The 18269-nt window shown below is 36.7% G+C and overlaps 1 protein-coding gene across 3 annotated transcripts in view; it reads left to right on the top strand.

Annotated features, from left to right (window-relative positions):
• The window catches only part of LOC23687865 (protein nubbin), a 493425-nt gene that overhangs the window by 326225 nt on the left and 148931 nt on the right, over positions 1 to 18269 (top strand). For all 3 annotated transcript variants that reach the window (XM_021848316.1, XM_021848314.1, XM_021848315.1), the window contains one exon: positions 5492 to 6643. In XM_021848316.1, the coding sequence (XP_021704008.1) occupies positions 5492 to 6643 (1152 nt within the window). The remainder of the gene's footprint in view (positions 1 to 5491; positions 6644 to 18269) is intronic.

Raw genomic sequence — 18269 nt, 5'->3', positions numbered from 1 at the left:
TGACGTAAGAAGTTTTATGCGAATATGTCAATTTTTACTCGTAACAGCAAAAGTTACTTATACGCCGTAATGATTTATTTCAATACTAGTGGGCCCGGCAAACTTCGTCTTGCCATCAATTAGGCTGTTGAAAAACGCTACACATCGCCCCATACAAAATGGCAGTTCCGCTCTCGCTCGTTTTTCCGACTTTCCCGGTGAATATCCTGAGATTTTTATACACACAAACACGTCGGAACCCTTGACGAACAAAATGGAGAAATAATCATTCAAAACGGTTGACCCGTTCGGAAGCCATTTCGTGACATACAAACACCACTCCATTTTTATTTATATAGTTAATGATAATAATAAAAATAAACAACGAATACAATAAATACATAAATTATGAAGCAAAACTGGTTCAAACAGTGTTTATGCAATGTAATGCATCCTTTTATATTGGATCAGTTATTGAAAATGTGAGTATAACATAAAGTTGAAAAAGTAGTAGTAAAAAAGAGGAAAAATGTATATATTCTTGGTTTTAAGATACCAATTCCTCTGGATACGAGTAAAATATGAGAGTAATAATAGTGAGTGTCAAAATAATATATTTAAAAAAACAATTATGCTCTTTATATGTTTACTAGTTCGTGAATAGGAAATTTTGTGCACTTATGTGGCAAATGTGGTTTCAAAGAATGCACCTAAAAATGAAAACAGTAGTCAAAGTAAAGATCACAATCATATCATCTGCAAAGGTAGTCACAAAAATAAAGCAGTTGAGATTATAAACTAAAATAAACGTCTCTTGGCAGTATGGTAAAAACAAGAAATCTAAATATTGTGAATTCTTTGAAAAATTTAAACTGTTTCAAAACTCCCCTGATAGGGTAACAAATAAAAATGAGCGAGTCCCCTGAGATGGTAGATTAGCAGATAGAGTAAGTCTAAGTAGTTAACTAGAAAGTAAGTCCCCTGATAGATCATCTAACGAGAAAAACGAGTCGTTTGAGAAGGTGATTACTCAAAGAACCAAGTCCAACTAATGAAAACAGCTAGGGTTACTAATAAAAAACGCGGATCCCCTGTGAAGGTGCCTAATAAAAAGCAAGTCCCCTGAGAGGGTAGCTAATAAAAAAGCGAGTCACCTAAGAGAATAGTCTACAAGAAGTGAGTCCACTGGGAGGGTAGGTAATTAAAAGCAAGTCCCCTGAGAGGGTATCCAATAAAAAGTGAATCCCCTGAGAGGGTAGTCTACAAAAAGTGAGTTCCCTGAGAGGATAGTCTTCATACAGTGAACCCCCTGAGAGGGTAGGTAATTAAAAGCGAGTCCCCTGAGAGGGTAGTCTTCATAAAGTGAGTCCCCTGAGAGGGTAAATAATAAAAACGAGTCCCCTGAGAGGGTATCCAAAAAAGTGAGTCCCCTGAGAGGGTAGTCTTCATACAATGAGTCCCCTGAGAGGGTAGGAAATGAAGCGAGTCCCCTGAGAGGGTATCTAATAAAAAGTGAGTCCCTTGAGAGGGTAGTCTTCATACAGTAAGTCCCCTGAGAGGGTAGGTAATAAAAACGAGTCCCCTGAGAGTGTATCTAATAAAAAGTGAGTCCCCTGAGAGGGTAAGTAATAAAAACGAGTCCCCTGAGAGGGTATCCAATAAAAAGTGAGTCCCCTGAGAAAGTAGTCTACACAAAGTGAGTCCCCCGAGAGGGTAAGTAATTAACATCGAGTCCCCTGAGAGGGTAGTCTTCATACAGTGAGTCCCCTGAGAGGGTAGGTAATAAAAACGAGTCCCCTGAGAGGGTATCTAATAAAAAGTGAGTCCCCTGAGAGGGTAGTCTACAAAAATAATAATGGGTAAAAAAAAACAGTGCATCCCATGAGAGGGTTGTCAATGAAAAGCAAGCCTCCTGAGAGGATAGCAAATAACAAAGCAAGTTCTCTGAGAGGATAGCTAATGTGAGTCGCCTGAGAGAGTAGCTAACAGAAAGCGAATCAACTGAGAGGATAGTTAATCAAAATAGCAAGGATAATCACAAAGGAAACCGGAAAGGGTGGCTAACGAAAAGCGAGTTACATGAGAGGGCAACTAATAGAAAAAAAAATCGCCGGATACAGTAGCTGAACAAAACCAAACGAAATGATAAACAATAGAGTAGACATACAGCATATAAAGTGTATTGAGCCATTTAAAAAAAATCAAATAATTTTTATCTTACGCTCTGATTAGAACATCTGGAAAAAGCTAACTGAAGTAGCACTTTGAGAACAAAGGTGAACAATAAAACAAAGAAATTTGTTAAACTGTTTGGTTAATTTGATAAAAAAAAAACAATTTTGATTTTCACTTACTTAGATATTTTTAGCATACCTAACTCTCCGCAAAGGAACAATGAAGGATGAGATCATGTAAAGTGTATTTAGTCATTTGAAAATTGAAATATTTTTTCATAATCTGAGCTTGGAGAAGAAAATTCGAAAAAGCTGAGAACAAAAGTAGACGATAGATTAGAGTTAGAACACGTGAAAAGTGTAGCTGTTTCAAGTAATTTTGTTCTCTTATGCTACTTTGATGTCCTGATCTTACAAAACTCTTTCCAAAGATGTATTACGTGAACAAAGATAGACGATGCAGCAAAATTAGAACATCTAAAGTATTTTTTATCTCTTCTATTCTCTTTGATGTTCTGAGCCTGAAAAACTTTATCCAAAGATACATTTTGAAAACAAATATAAACAATAAAGGAGAATAGAAATTTTTAAATTTAAATGGCTTGAACATCAGAGATTCTCTTTGTTGTTCTTAACCTGAAAAAACTCTTTTCGAAGTAGAATTTTAAAACAAAGATATATGATGCAGTAGAGTTAGAACAAGTAAAGTGTATTTAGCAATTAAAAAAACTAATAATGTTGATCTCTTACACTATTTTTGAAGTTTTGAGCCTTCAAAACTATCCGAAGTAGCATTTTGAGAACAAATATAGAAGATGAAGTAGAGTTAGAGCATGGAAAGTATATTAAGCCATTAAAAAAATATATATTATTTTGATCTCTGATATTCACTTTGATGTTGGAAAAATCCGAACTAGCATTTTGAAAACAAAGATCTACGATGATGCAGAGTTAGAACATATAAGTAAATTAGGCCATTAAAAAACTATCCGAAGTAGCATTTTGAGAACAAAGATAAACGATGAAGAACATGGAAATAATATTTAGCTATATAGAAATACAAATATTTTTTTATCTCTTATGGTCTCTTGATGTTCAGAGCCTGAAAAACTCTGTTCGAAGATGCATTTTAAAGAAAATACATGATCAACATGAAAACATGTAAAGTGTTAAAAATTAAAAAAAAAAAAAAAAAACAAATAATTTTGATCTCTGATGCTCTTTTTGATGTTCTGAGCCTGGAAAACTCTATCCGTAGTAGTTTTTTTAGAACAAAGATAGATAATTAGGTAGAGTAAGAATATCTATATAATGTTGATTTCTTATATTGTCTTCGATGTTCTTAGCCTGTAAAACTCTATCCGCAGCAGCATTTTGAGATCACAGGTATACAATGAAGTATAGTTATAACATGTATTGAGCAATTATAAAATAAAAGATAATTTTTTATGCCGATTTTGATGTTCTAAACCAGGAAAGCTCTATCCAATGTAGTATTTTGAGAACATTAGAAGTAGCATAAGCCTATAGGTAGAACATGTTAAGTGTATTTTTTCATTCAAAAAGTCTAAAATATTTTAAATATAGCTGCTCGTCCTACTCGTGTTCAAATTGGGTACCGCTTCTAGTACTGCATTTGGTCCCTTGATACTGCAAAAGGTACCCATGTTTGACAGATCGCAGTACAGTTTCCATGGCATTCTAGATTTTGCTCTATTGCTTTAAACATAGGGACAGATGATGTAACACAAAGAATAAAAGTGTGCGGTGCTGCTGCCAAGCTTAAATTTTGCTGGTAAACAACACTTAGCCATTGGTAGCTTTGAATTATATATGTCCCGTGGCGAAGCCAATAATGCAGAGTTGGGAGATGGTGACCTAAACCATTTTAAATTTTAATCGCTTATGTTCACTTTAATATTCTTTCAAAAGCAGTATAACAAAGTAAAGAAATTTAAAATTTAGAAATTAATATTTAAAATCAATACCATTCAGCATTATAAAATCAAATATATATATATGTAGAAATAATATGTAGAAATTAATAAGAATAATCTAGAGTTAAATATACATATATGTTCATAATTTCATTGCAATTTTTTACAGTTCGATATCTGATAAGTATAGTTCTACAACAAAGAATGCTCATTAATAGAAATTTGCAGTTATGATTAGCTTCTTAAAAGGAGCACTAAACTGAGGAAACATAGCGTAAATTGCTAGTGCTGAACAATAAAAGCTCAAAAACGTAAAGTTTCAGTATGTCTATATAATAATCATTTTAGCAATTTCTTTCAGGCGCATAAAAACCAAATGAGGATTGAAAACGCTCTAATTTAATCTATAGGAAACGTTGATGGATGATTCAACTAAAACGTTGATCGATGATTCAACTAAAAAAGGAAGCAATTGAACAGGGAGAAATAAATTTGTAACATCTAACTAAACAGATTTCAATCACAGTATATAACTAAGAGTAGAGGAAGAGGTGAATGTAGGGATAGTGAAAGGCAAGGAATAAAATAATTCAAATTTAATAAGGATTTGCTCAATGTTGAAGAAAAGATACTGATTCAGATCACAGTAGGCAGTTGCTTCCGAGTATGAAAAGCAGAAGTCAGTTTGTTGGTAGCTTTTGGGGAAAATAAACGTGTTTCTGTGAAACGAGTGAAAATTGGTGTTTGAAATATAAAAAGTATTACCGAAACCGTGTGAAAATAGGCCTGAGAAAAAGACAGTTTACTACACTCCTATGTACTGCTCCTCTCCTTTGGCTTGTTGAACGAATTTCTCAAGGTGTTACACACTTCATTTCTGATCTGTATGAGGCTATCAGACAAGTGAAGCCTGGAGTATTCTGAAAAACAATTTTCTCTAGGACCATGAGTGACCAGGATTTCGATACATTTCACAACTATATGAGCTCACCATCAAGAGTACTATTTAAAAATCCACTAGAAATCAATGAACGATAATTGCGATTATAACTGAAAATATTAATTAGGTTACCAAAAACGGAACTCCACTATATTGTTAGGATGAAACATGTTGTAATCCAAACATGGTTGTCACTACGGCTGACTTTTGTTCCTACTCACGATGTTTCTATCGCAGGATTTGTGCCTTTAAAGTTTCGTTATATTATTGAATTTGAATTCCAAGTAGTTTCTCCTTAAATTGTTCATGTTTACGTACTCCAGTATCCCAAGCGACAGATAGCTTTAATTCTACGCACACAGAGCTACATACTCACGTATGTCAATGACGCACGTCTCGCCATCAGAAGCGTCATAACACATGTCTAATTATTTTTTCTCGTCTGTCCTATTCGTTCACAGGAAAAATTTGGCTGGGCAATGAAGCGCAATGGCATCACCCGGTCCCGATGCCGACGGATTCTAGTCAGGCTCCGCAGCCTTTGCTCCCACCGGCAATGATTCCCAGTGGCCTAGGGATGACGCCATTGACTGCATCAACATCGATTTCACCGCACGCGATTCCGAACAGCTTGCTGTCCATCCGGGACATGATGCTCCAGAATCCCACCCTGGGACTGTTGAACGAGAGCAACCTTCTGCTCAAGCAAAGCATGCTGGAGAATATGCCATCGAGTTCGTTAGGATCATTCCAACAAATCTCGACCTCCTCCACAACAGGCATGACACCCCTAAGTCCACTGATGCATTCGATCAAACGAGAGACAGATGATTCCGAATGCGAAATAAATCTCGACGAAAGAAGCTTAAATCAGAACCATACTCCACGATCGCCGCCACTTCATTTTGCACATCCTCCAACCCATCATACACCTCATCATCTTCTTCACCAACATCACCTCCACCATCATCATCATCATCCTTCTCATCTCCAGCATCGATCCAGTCATCTTCCGCTATCCATGCATCACCGTCACCGCTCCTCCCCGATTTCCTCCTCATTAACCTCCCCTTCGATGGCCGCAAGTCCTTCTTCGGTAGCAGCAACAGTGTCATCCCACCAGCATCCAGCACTTCAAAGAGACTCCGAGGAACGTGAACTGAATTTCAACGTGTTGCCGCCACCATTACTGGTCCAATCGCAGCCAGCGACGAGATCCAAGCAAACATCGCCAATTGCGACGACCAGTTCCAGTTCGCGGCACAAATCACAGCAACCCAACGAGGAGCTTGAGCCCCCTCATATGAATCATCATTCCCATCACCATCATCATCATCATCATCATGGATACGTCCATCATTCGTCACCGGATCGATTCGACGGCGTGCGTGATGGAATGACCAAACGGGAGGACAACGATGATGACGCCGGTGGAGGCAAACGACATGACCAGGGTCATGCCGAAGACAACGATGACGAGCCCGGTGAGGATGATAGCATGAATGGTACCCACCGAGCAATGGCAATCGCAGCAAGTCGGGAACATTGTTCGGTATCCAATAGCAACAATCGCGGGGAACAGAACCGAACTCGGTCAAAGTCACCGTCGCCAGGTGAGTTTTGTAATGAAATTTTGATCATAATTTTCAGTGGCGTAGGAATGGAAGGGGCAGACCGCTACCCCCCAGAATCATGTGGAAAAAAATTGTCAAAATGTTGAATGTATTGCTGTGTGCGTTTGAAATGCAAATATCAAATGCGGGAACACCAAACAAGGTAAGATTTTTCACAAGAAATGCGATGTCAAAGATAGATTTTTCTTGTTAGGCGGTGGTGATTTATGAAATCGTTGCTAGGTATCCTTTGATTGTTTTGTGTTACCGCATTTGGAGGACGTTTAGTAAGGATTTGCATCTCAAGTGCAAACAGCAATAAAAAAAATCTGGTCTTGATCAAATTAAATCACCTCAGTAGGCAAACCCACTCACTTGGAAAATATCATGCATTGTATCCCGGGGCAAGTGCGAATGCGGATTAAGTTGCGACCTTTTAGCTCACTTTGGATTTTTTTAATGAGGTTTCCTTCTAGAAAGTTAAAGATACAATAATACGGAATTGTTGTCAATTCAGCGCCATTTTCAACTCGCATGATAGAGTAAGGTGGGGCAAAAGTTCGACCTTAGTGGTATAATCAAAGCTTCCAGGAAAACAATAGCAGTTAAAATAAACAAATACCATACAGTGAACCTTCAACATATTGGCTACAATTTTGCTAAACAAACTTGTGTCAAAATATTTCCCCATTTTTGTTATAATAGTTTCAAAATTGATCGTCTTGAACGAACTTTTGCCCCACCGGTGGGGCAAAAGTTCGAATCTAGTGTGGGGCAAAAGTTCACTGGTTAAATTACAAAATATCGATTCTTTTATGACAGGCATACTTCACACCAGCCGTAAACTTAAGTTTGCCGAAAAATATACACTAAATTTTCATTAAAAAAAATGCCCAAAACTGAGTTAATTGTAATATACTCAAAAATATCAGTTTTTCGCAAAACTAAGTGGAAATGCAAAATTTTGGTAACAGTTTTCACACGATCAGACAAATTTAACTAAATTTGAAGATAATATGTGGATTTTAGGCAATTTGTAAATTTTTCCGTGTTTTTATACATGGGTCGAACTTTTGCCCTGCTGATTCGAACTTTTGCCCCACTATGCTTAGCTTAGTTTAGACTGACTACACTTATCAATGGTTGCTATTCCGCGATTGACCGAAGTCCAGGGTTGTTATTAGTCGCCGGATTCGACAGACTATCAGTGACGGTGACGAAAAATAAAAAGTTTTCGTCACTACCTCAGCTCAGCGCAAACTTAGACGCCCAACTACCAGCAATCAAGCACCTCGTCGCGACGAAAAATCTTTGCCGTTTCTCTCTGTATGTGTTTTCGTTGAACATGTTCAGCTTGAATGGAAAGGCAGACAACTAATCGGTGCCAATTGAAAAGCCGACCAAAAAAGGAACTCGCAAAAAAAAATATCTGCGCGCTTCCGGAGTTGAACAAAAAACCTTTAGATTATCGATAGCACGCGCCTACCGACAGTGCTAACACAACTTTTTGAAAATGTGCTTGTCCAATTGCTAACACAAGACACCTTGTTGAGTAGTAGTTTGTAGCTCAGACTCTCTTTGTCTGCAATTGTGCGCTCGGTGACGATTAGAAGCTTATGTTGGTTCAGTGCGGAGGGGTGACGGGAAGAGTGACGAAAAATATTACTCGTGGACTTTTTGCGGCTTTGTTTCGTCGTGGTCTTCTTGTCAGTCATTGAAGACAAAAAAAATGACGATCTTTTACGCACTGAATATTTTTTTCAATTTTTCGTCATCGGTCAGTGACGAAACCGATGGTTACCAACCCTGCCGAAGTCAGTGAAAATGCACAAAGAATCAACTAGAAGTTCGGCTGGGATTGGCCAAAATCTTCTTCAGTGTGCATAATTCAGTGCCTCTATTTATACATGGTCAACAACGGCGCCGGCCACGTCCTTGCAGTCAGGTGGGATTGGGGGTAGGAATGCTAGAGTGTAACCTTTGCTATTTGGAGACCGTGTTTGCCTCTGCATCTCCACAAAGGTTACTGGGAGGGATGTTTGTTAATGGGGAGGATCGTTGGGTCAAAGGATTCACTTTGATAAGTGATAAGACCATGATAAATAGTTATTTGTCAAGTATAAATGTGCTTTTATGAAAATATAATATTTTCATTTGATATTAACAATTTCTATGTAGAGGAAAATTATGCCGACACTTGAGGTGACGAACCATTCAAAGTTTGTTGAACAAATACCTAAATGTAACATTCCTACAGCTGTCAGGACGAAAGCATGTGTTATTATATTTTACTTATTTGAAAAGAAACAAAAACTCGATTGTCTGGAACATCATAGAACACTCTTATTCTTATGCCGAAACTTACAGTGGCGAACCATCCAAAGTTTGTTGAATAAAGTGAACCTTTTGCAAGTCTACACTTGTAGTGTCGAACCATTCAAAGTTTTTTTTTTAATTACAAAAATAAAGATAAAAAGAAATGAGTGTTTTGAAAACAAAAAAATGTTAAACATAAATACTTCATGAATTAGAGTTTATGTCGACACTCACAGTGACGAACCGTTCATAGTTTGTTGAAAAATCATATTTACGTCCTACCGTTGTATCGGTTAAATGTGCATTCATACATATTTTATAGATTAGAAATAGTAACATGAAACGAGTTCACCAATTGATCCGTCATCCTTGACTGAGCAGCAACAATCCACTTTCAGCTTAACTCGTTTGCTCGGCTATATAAAAGCACTCAGAGAAAATAGGCGCACGACTCGAGAGGGAAAACAGCTGACGACTGCTCGGGCTTTCTTGACGCACTGCCAAGGTCGAAGATCAAACAGAACTAACCGATCGCGGAACTTTTTCACTTCACTCGACCGACGCGCGACATGTTTGATCCTGCCCTTGTCACCCGCTCCCACAGGAGCAAGCGTCAAGGTCAAAATATCAAACAGAACTCGCAAAACCGAACTGTCCTGCTTGGGCTTCACAAAGCACTCAATTCGAACTTTTGCCCCACTATGAGCCAAAAATTGTTTTCAAGCATTTATGCAAAAACTAATACACCTCAAAGAAACCTTATGATAGGCCTAGAAACGCCCTTACAAAAAATATTGAAAAAGATTTTATTTTCAATTGGTTCTATGCAACGAAAGTTTGATCAAAAATTACAATTTTCACGTCAAAAAACAACAAATAGGCAGAAGTTTTCCAAATCTCAATCGATTTTTATGATATTTGGAGTGAAAGTCTCTTACTTGAATCGTATTTGAACCACCATGACATTTATAAGATTTGTTTTGAATTGAGCTACAAATCTTAAAAAGAAACTCTTACCCCACTCGAACTTTTACCCCACTTTACTCTATATTGTTCCGCGTGCATTAGCTCGCAATAAAATAATTATGATATCTATTAAATTACCATCAGCAAGCTACAGTTTTAAGCATTATTTCAAGTTGCTTGCGTTAAACACTTATTTTGTTTTACTTTTCTCATGAAAATGTCTATGCTTACCCCGAAATATCTTTATTCCCGTGGTAAGTGGGACCTTTTTCATATTTTTTCCGAATAAAACATATTATTTCATTAGTGCAGCTGAAAGAGCATCGGAAAAGATGTTGAAAACTGAACTTAACTAAATTTTGACTATAATGCAGATGGGACTGACTTGCGATTCACGGCAGTATATCGTGTTGTAGGTACGATGATACTTCTATGGCCCAGGGAAGTCAAGGAAATTTCCATTACGAAAAGATCCTGGACCGGCCGGGAATAGAACCCAGACACCTTCATCATGGCTTTGCTTTGTAGCCGCGAACTCTAACCACTCGGCTAGGCCCCTAAGTTAGGTGATACAGTCAATAAAAACTATTTTGCTTCAGATTTTGAAACTACTTTTTTGTATAACATTATATGAGTTTTAATCACAAATGTTGTCTCGCATTTTCGTTTCACTGTTCTTGTTATAAGGCCGGTTTGCTACTGACAAGAAAAGGAATCGCCTATCTCGATGCGTGGAAAATTTCTCCCAAGAAATGGTCAAGAAAATCACTTTTTTTCTGATCGCAGTACGCAGTTGAGAAGAAATGTCACTTCAAAAGAAACTCTCTGTAGGAAATTTCTTGACCCTTTCAGTCAAGGAATTTCTTTACTTTTCTTGAGCGAAACAGCATACTTAGCTATAGCATGGAAATACACACACTGCGTAAGAAAAAAGTCATATCTCTTTTTTATGTATTTTTTCAACCATCAGTTGCATTATTCAAGTCAATTTCTGAAGTGTCAACATATAATCCATAACTTTGACAGTAACTAGAGAAATAAATGACCAATCGACTTCTTCTGTACACCATTTAGTAATACCAGCATTCCGTAACGCGGGTAGATCACCTTTTCTAGGTGCGTTACGGGGTAAGATCTACCATATTTTACTCTTGTTGTATCTGTTCTTATTAATACTTATAAGCTAAGGTCGGAAGAATATATAAAGCGAGCCACTAAGACCCACCCAATTATCCATGATGATGAGGAGGTTGAAGTGGAAAATTGGCTCAATCAGCATCTGAGGCTGGTTTCAATTCATAAGACAAGTTCTATCCGAGTTCAAGTGCTTATCTTTGGATATCTAGAAGGTAAACGATTCCTTATCAGTCGAGTAACAGACTTCCAACATGCTAAAATAAGCTTATTGTTTCAAGGAATCTAAATGTCTAATGCGATGGATCCTGTTCACAATCAGGGTTGGATAAAATATTGAAATTCACTCTACAGTAGCCAAGCGCAGCAAATCACAGTCAGCGAAGCCAGCAAAATTCACGCCCATCGCTGCTGTAGGCAAAAAGCCTTGAAAATAGCAAAACACCTGATGCTAAGGGCAACCCAAAATTACTGTGGAAAATGTTCTATTTCCCACATTTACAGCCTTCAATGACACTACTGATTTAGGAAATTCACGCACCCAACATAGGCTACTTGATGGGATTCATGTTTTTGAACTACTGTACTGGGAAGAGCCACGTGATTATCGCCAAATTCAAGCCTACTACTATTACCATTCGCAGCACTGTTCACAATTACAAAAAACGATTTTGAACCTTATAAGTAGAACCAATAATTTAATACACTATAGTACCGATGCATCGTCAAAATCAGTATTATTCAGCCAGCTTAGTGGTGGAACCTGAATGAGGGACACGCTTTTGAGAGTTTAATGGCGTCAAACTGTAATTAACATTTTTTTAATCAAGTATGTTGACCGCATGAAGTAATCAAAATGTTTCTTACGAGATACTGGTGGTTCCTATTTAGGTAAAGCAGTTTCATAAGTGAATCCTGGAGATTCCTTACGAGATTCTACGTTCTAATAATAGGCTTTTGAAAAATTTCATATCGGATTCTTAAGAATACTGAGAGAAATCTGAGTATTCCTTTCGGACAATAGAGGTTTATTACGGGTTCCTGAGAATGTATAGTTATATGTTAGTTATTGCGAACACTGTGCGAAACCTGGCTATTCTCAGTAAACTGTTGAAATTTCAATATCGTCCTGTGAGTTTCAAGCGGAATAATGTGGATTTCTAGTGGTATTTTAAGTGTTTCTGGTGAAATATTAAGGTTTCTGAATAGGTTTCCCGAGGAATTCAGGAATTACATTGTTATGACGAAAAATAGTGGCGATACCCTGAACAGCAATAGAGTCATTATTGGTTGCATGTAGATAGGACCTCCATTGATCGAACGTCAAAAGAGAATAGTTATGACATAGTAAACTGTAGCTTTGTTACCTAGAAATGTAATAGTCAAGTGAAGTCTAAATATTAAGATTAATATATGATTCGGGTTAAACCGAAGCTACTTTATGCTTGTGATCAGGTCACAGAGTGCTTCGAGAAAGCCTAACCAAGCCTAACCATCTCGAGTTGCGCGTTCTTCTTACCGGGCAGTGCTTCGAGAAAGCCCGAGCAAGAGTCAGTTATTTTTCCTCTCGGGTTACGCGTTCTTTTTGCCGGGCAGTGCGTCGAAGAAGATCGAGCAAGCGTTTTCGTTTTTTTTTTTCAGTTTACACGCGTTTTGCTGGGCAGTGGTTCATGTGTTTTGTGTTTTTGTTTGTGCCATGAGATCCATTTTTTTACATATGAAGCAAAAGTTTAATTTTCCTCGCGTCTCCACAGTAATTTATTTCGTTCAGTGAAGCTGAAAGTAGATTATGGCTGCTCAGTCAAGGATGAAGGTTCAATTGGTGAGCTCTTTCCATGCTTTTATTTCAAATTTGTAAAAAGTGACGGTTTCGCCTGGCAACAACCATACTCTGGAGAATTTCCATTGGAGACTAGAGAATTTTTAGCAATATTGTAGTAGAATCTTAGAATGTTCCTACAATTTCTAGCAAGCTCTTGGTCAGATGTCAATTCCTATCTGAATCCTAAGCAAGATCCTGTTGATTTCTAGTGAACTTCTTCAGTGTACCAGTGGGTCCCTGTGGATTCCTAACGACCGCCTGAAGACTCCAATCGGGCTCTTGGGGTATCATAGCGAAATCTGGCGAATTTTCGTTAATTTCAAAAATTTGGTTGACATATAACATACAGTCTCAACTACGAAAGCACAGTTAAGCTTATTTCTAATTAAAGTGATAAGAAGCTTATTTGTGTATTGTACGAAATCAAGTGCCACAGTTATTAATCATGACCACATGTTGAGCACCACTGTTCTAAATCATTTTGTAATCAATTATCTTTCAATTCAACATAACATCCATATTGCTATGGTAAATCCTATTGAAGGCTTAGTAAATATCCTGTGATTTTTTTTGTGAAGATCAATTGACTAGAGCTGTTACTGCACACCCTTCTAACTGCAATCATTCGATATGAGGTGAGGCATCCTGTACAAGAAACATAATTTCGAAATGCCATTTCCTAATAACCACTAGGGCTTCTATGATAAGCTGATTTTTCATTAAATAAAAATATCATTCAGTTTTGTACCGTTCCGAAGTTTAGCCATCGCTTCGTTCCATAATGATGATGTAACAACATGCCTATAATATTTTTGAAATCAAAAAAATGTGTTCCGATTTGCCAACTGAAAGTTTCAACTTTGTTGCCAAAAACGAAATCCCACTGTATTTTCATAAGTCGAAAATCCATGTTCTCATCTATTTCAACTTATGGAGGTTTTTCTGGTTTTAATATTTATTGCTGAGCCTCACTCTGGCATACAGTAAAATCTTAGTACAGAAGATATATAGTTAAGGTCTGTGGTCATCTTTTTTTGGGATTTCAGAGTCCCCCTCCCACTTGTGGACATTTGTCAGTACACAATTTTTAATATTAGAATGTACTGTGATCATTTGCCAGAACTTCCTCAAGGGGGAATACAACATTGCTCTGAGCAGTTTCGACAGACTCACACTCAAATCTCAATCAATAAGCTCTCCCTTGAGAGCACACTCAATTGAAATCTGCTTCGCAAATCTCACGCTTGAGATTTTGATGCAAAATCACTCAATCAACTCAAACCGTAAAAAATGATTCAGTCACAAGACCCGTCAAAAACTCGTGAAACCCGAATGTTGTTGGTAAACAACAAGGTTGTTGGTTAGAAAGGATTACAATAATTTTACCAGACTAACAAGAAATAATTGCCGTGTGTGAGTAAACTGTGGAAATACGAGACAATGTGTCAAAAAAAGTGAGCCAGCTAATCCATGATTTTTTGACTGCTGAGTTGCGTGATTGACAACTCACGCATGAAAAATATCAAGCGTGAGTTATGATAAACTGAGTTTTTCACAACACTGGCGCTGAGCAGGCTTTGCGCATCGAGCAACTCTGAGTTACTCACATTTTCTCAGATATTACTGAATCGAAGTAGTCAATGTTTGGAAAACGTTCCTACTATGTATCAATTATGTAAACTTTGACGTTTCATCTGGTTTCAAGGAATGTTAGATAGAGAAGTTTTGATTTTATATATTGGATAAACTCAGCTATTATCGTTTCGAATGAAGCGCTATCCTGCTCTGTCATATTGTTAAAAGCTCCAAGAGTTAGTTCTGAATGATTTTTGTCATATATCAAATGTATCAAAGACTTGGGATACATGGCCTCTATTAAAAAATATTTTCGCAACATTTTAACAGTAACTCAACAGTTTTGTCAAATCACATAATTAATTATAGATTCCTCCAAACTGACTTGCATATTTGCCGCAACTCTGTTAAATTGTAGAAATTAATCTACTACATGGCATTTACTTTCTAAGAATATAACAAGATCAATGTGAAAATGCTAGCCCAAGTAACATAAGTAGCTGAACAAAAGTTTATTAAATTGGAATAAGCTGAATACTGATTGGTTCAGCTTTTGTTCAACAAAAATGTTTGTTGGGAGGTGCTTGAAATGAATCAGTTGACAAGTCGTTACGGGAATGCAACCGAATCATAGCAAAGTTGGTCTCAGTTTGTGAGAAACTTAATTTAAATCATTATTCAACTATTTGTTTGCAAGCTCTGCTAACTCCAGCCCAAAAATATTTTAAGTAATAGTTCAGTTTTAGAACTACGCTGCAAGAAATTTAGATATACCACATGACGCGAAAATGTGACACTACGAAACAAACAACCCGCTTATGGTTGCTATGTTTACATGGAGCTGAGCAAATCAAGTTACTCAGAATTGCTCAATAATAACTGGTGATCTAGCTCAAGATCAGTAGGCTGTCTCACCCCTTGTTCCCCCTCCTCACCCGATAAATGACCACGTGGTTTATGGATGACTCCTTAGCGTATAAACCAGGTTGTATGGTTGGATAGAATGATGTTTGCGGTTTTAATTAATAAAAGTATGGCATGAAACAAAAATCCCCGTCACAACTTTCGAATTTCAATCCATAGCAAACACACAGATCATTCTATTTAAATATTTATGTAAGAGAGCAGCCGGGAACACAAAAATGCATTTTCCAACAATGATAGTGCTGGTGGTTACATCAACCATTTGAACATGGGTAGTATATAATGTTAAGTAAACCGGCTCCGTAACGCCACAGAGCACTTGAGCCTCCAAATAAACAATTATTTATGGTAATCATTCACGAGTTTAAAATACTTCATGTAATTGATAGCATTTTTTTTTTTTCTCCTCATCTGTAGAGCCTTTTAACCACTGCTTCCATTATTTAGGAATATTGTGGTATGACCCATATTTTATTTGGTGCTCATCAAATATCCTTTCACAATTGAGATGTGATAGACATTGGTTGATGTGTCACACTGTCCCAACTGGGCTTTTTTTTGATAGCATTCAAAGAGCGTTAAAAAATTTGCTAGCAAAAAACTAGATAAAATACCAGAAAAAACTAGGAAAATCTTCAAGAAACTATATTAAAAGAATATTATGGACTCCAAACTTTAGCACGATACATACAACATACTCAGGGGTAAACCCCAAAACTTTTGCACGATGACTTAAATAACTTTTCTACTGATTTTGAATAGTTTTCTGGTTTCCCCACAAAAAATTTAGGGCATCTTACATTACAAGCAAGAAGTTGATTATGTACTACTGAAATAAAATTTTCGAAGTGATAACAGTGTAAGAAAGTGAGTGTAAGAATTGAAATTTACCGCACGAATCGTTATCATACTCATTTTACTCAAACTCCCTATTTTATCAGGCTTTTGATCAGAACTCTTTTACTATATACAGGGAAGCTGATTTTAAACTGTTTCCCTGCATATTATATAAGAAGTCATATCAAAAGCCTAATAAAATTGGAAACTTTTGAAGGCTGTTAAATTGTCACTTCGGAAACTTTATTTAATTAGCTCATAACCTGGTTCTCTGCTTAAAATCTAAGAAGTCCTATCAAACGCCTGTTAAGAATGGGAAATTTGGGCAAAATGATCATGGTAAAGGTCCATGCGCTCAGTTTTAATTCCAGCATTAACTTTCTTAAACTCCTATCGCACTGAAAACGTTATTCCAATAACTCATAAAGAGTTTCCTTCTATATAGCATAAAAAATCCTAACAAACAACTGATAAAAACAGGAAATTCGAGTGAAATAATGGTAACAATCCGTGTTCTCATTTAAGCGCTATCGTTTGGAAAATGTGCTTTTAATAGAACAGTTTCCCTGCATATAATATGATGAATCCTTCAAATAAAACCTGATAAATTGAGGAGTTCGGGTAAAATTAGCATGATAAAGGTCCGTGCGAACAGTTTTAACGCACTCGTTTTCTTAGCTTAGAACGCGTCATTTAAACAGCTTATACACTGTTTCCCGCATATAGAGTAAAGTGGGGCAAAAGTTCGAGTGGGGCAAGAGTTTCTTTTTAAGATTTCTAGCTCAAATCAAATCAAAACTTAGAAATGTCATGGTGGTTCGAAAGCTATTCAAGTAAGAGACTTTCACTTCAAATATCATAAAAATCGATTGAGATTTGGAAAAGTTATGGCTATTTGTTGTTTTTCGACGTAAATATTGTAATATTTGGTCAAACTTTCGATGCATGGAACCAAATGAAGATAAAATATTTTTCAATATTTTATGTAAGGGCGATTCTAGGCCTATCATAAGGATGCTTTGACGTGTATTAGTTTTTCCATAAATAGTTGGAATCAATTTTTGGCCCATAGCGGGGCAAAAGTTCGAATCTGCGGGGCAAAAGTTCGACCCATGTATAAACCCACGGAAATTTTTTCAAATTTCCTGAAATCTACAAATTATCTTCAAATTTAGCGAAATTTGCCTGATCGTGCGAAAAATGTCACAAAAATTTTACATTTTCACTTAGTTTTGCGAAAAACTGCTATTTTTTGGGTGTATTGCAATTAACCCTGTTTTGGGCATTTTTTTGATGAAAATTTAGTGTGTATTTTTCGGTAAACATAAATTTACGGCTGGTATAAAGTATGCCTGGCATAAAAGTATTGATATTTTGTGTTTTAGCCAACGAACTTTTGCCCCACACTAGATTCGAACTTTTGCCTCACCGGTGGGGCAAAAGTTCGTTTAAGACAATCAATTTTGAAACTGTTATAACTAAAAATGGGTAAATATTTTGACACAAGTTTGTTCAGCAAAGTTATAGCCAATATGTTGAAGGTTCGCTGTATGGTATTTGTTTTGTTTCATCTGCTTTTATTTTCCTGGAAACTTTGATTATACCACTAAGGTCGAACTTTTGCCCCACCTTACTCTAATATGATAAATGAAATGCAAAAACTGATAAAATAAGGACTTTGAGTAAAATAAGCATGATATCGATCCATGCGGTCAGGTTTAGCTCCTGAACTCATATCTTTAAACTCCTATCGTCCAAAAACGTTATTTCAATATTTCATACACAGTTTTCCTGCATATAATGCACCATTCACATATTACATAACGCTCGAAAGAGGGCGGGGGTAGACTCAAGCGTTTCTTCTCAAACACATTTTTTTTTTTAAATTAAATCACTTAACTAATTTTTATGAGTTTTTAGGTATTCTGAGATGAAAGTCTGGTGTAATTATCATCTATATGAATGTCTTAAAGTAGAATTCTGAAATTCAAGGAAAGAAAATAATACACAACTGGCAAAATTCTTCAAAGAATTTTTGACAAAGCTATTAAT

The sequence above is a fragment of the Aedes aegypti genome, chromosome 2 (assembly GCF_002204515.2).
Source record: "Aedes aegypti strain LVP_AGWG chromosome 2, AaegL5.0 Primary Assembly, whole genome shotgun sequence".
NCBI classification, from domain to species: Eukaryota; Metazoa; Arthropoda; class Insecta; order Diptera; family Culicidae; genus Aedes; species Aedes aegypti.
This window is presented reverse-complemented; position numbering and strand designations above follow the sequence as displayed.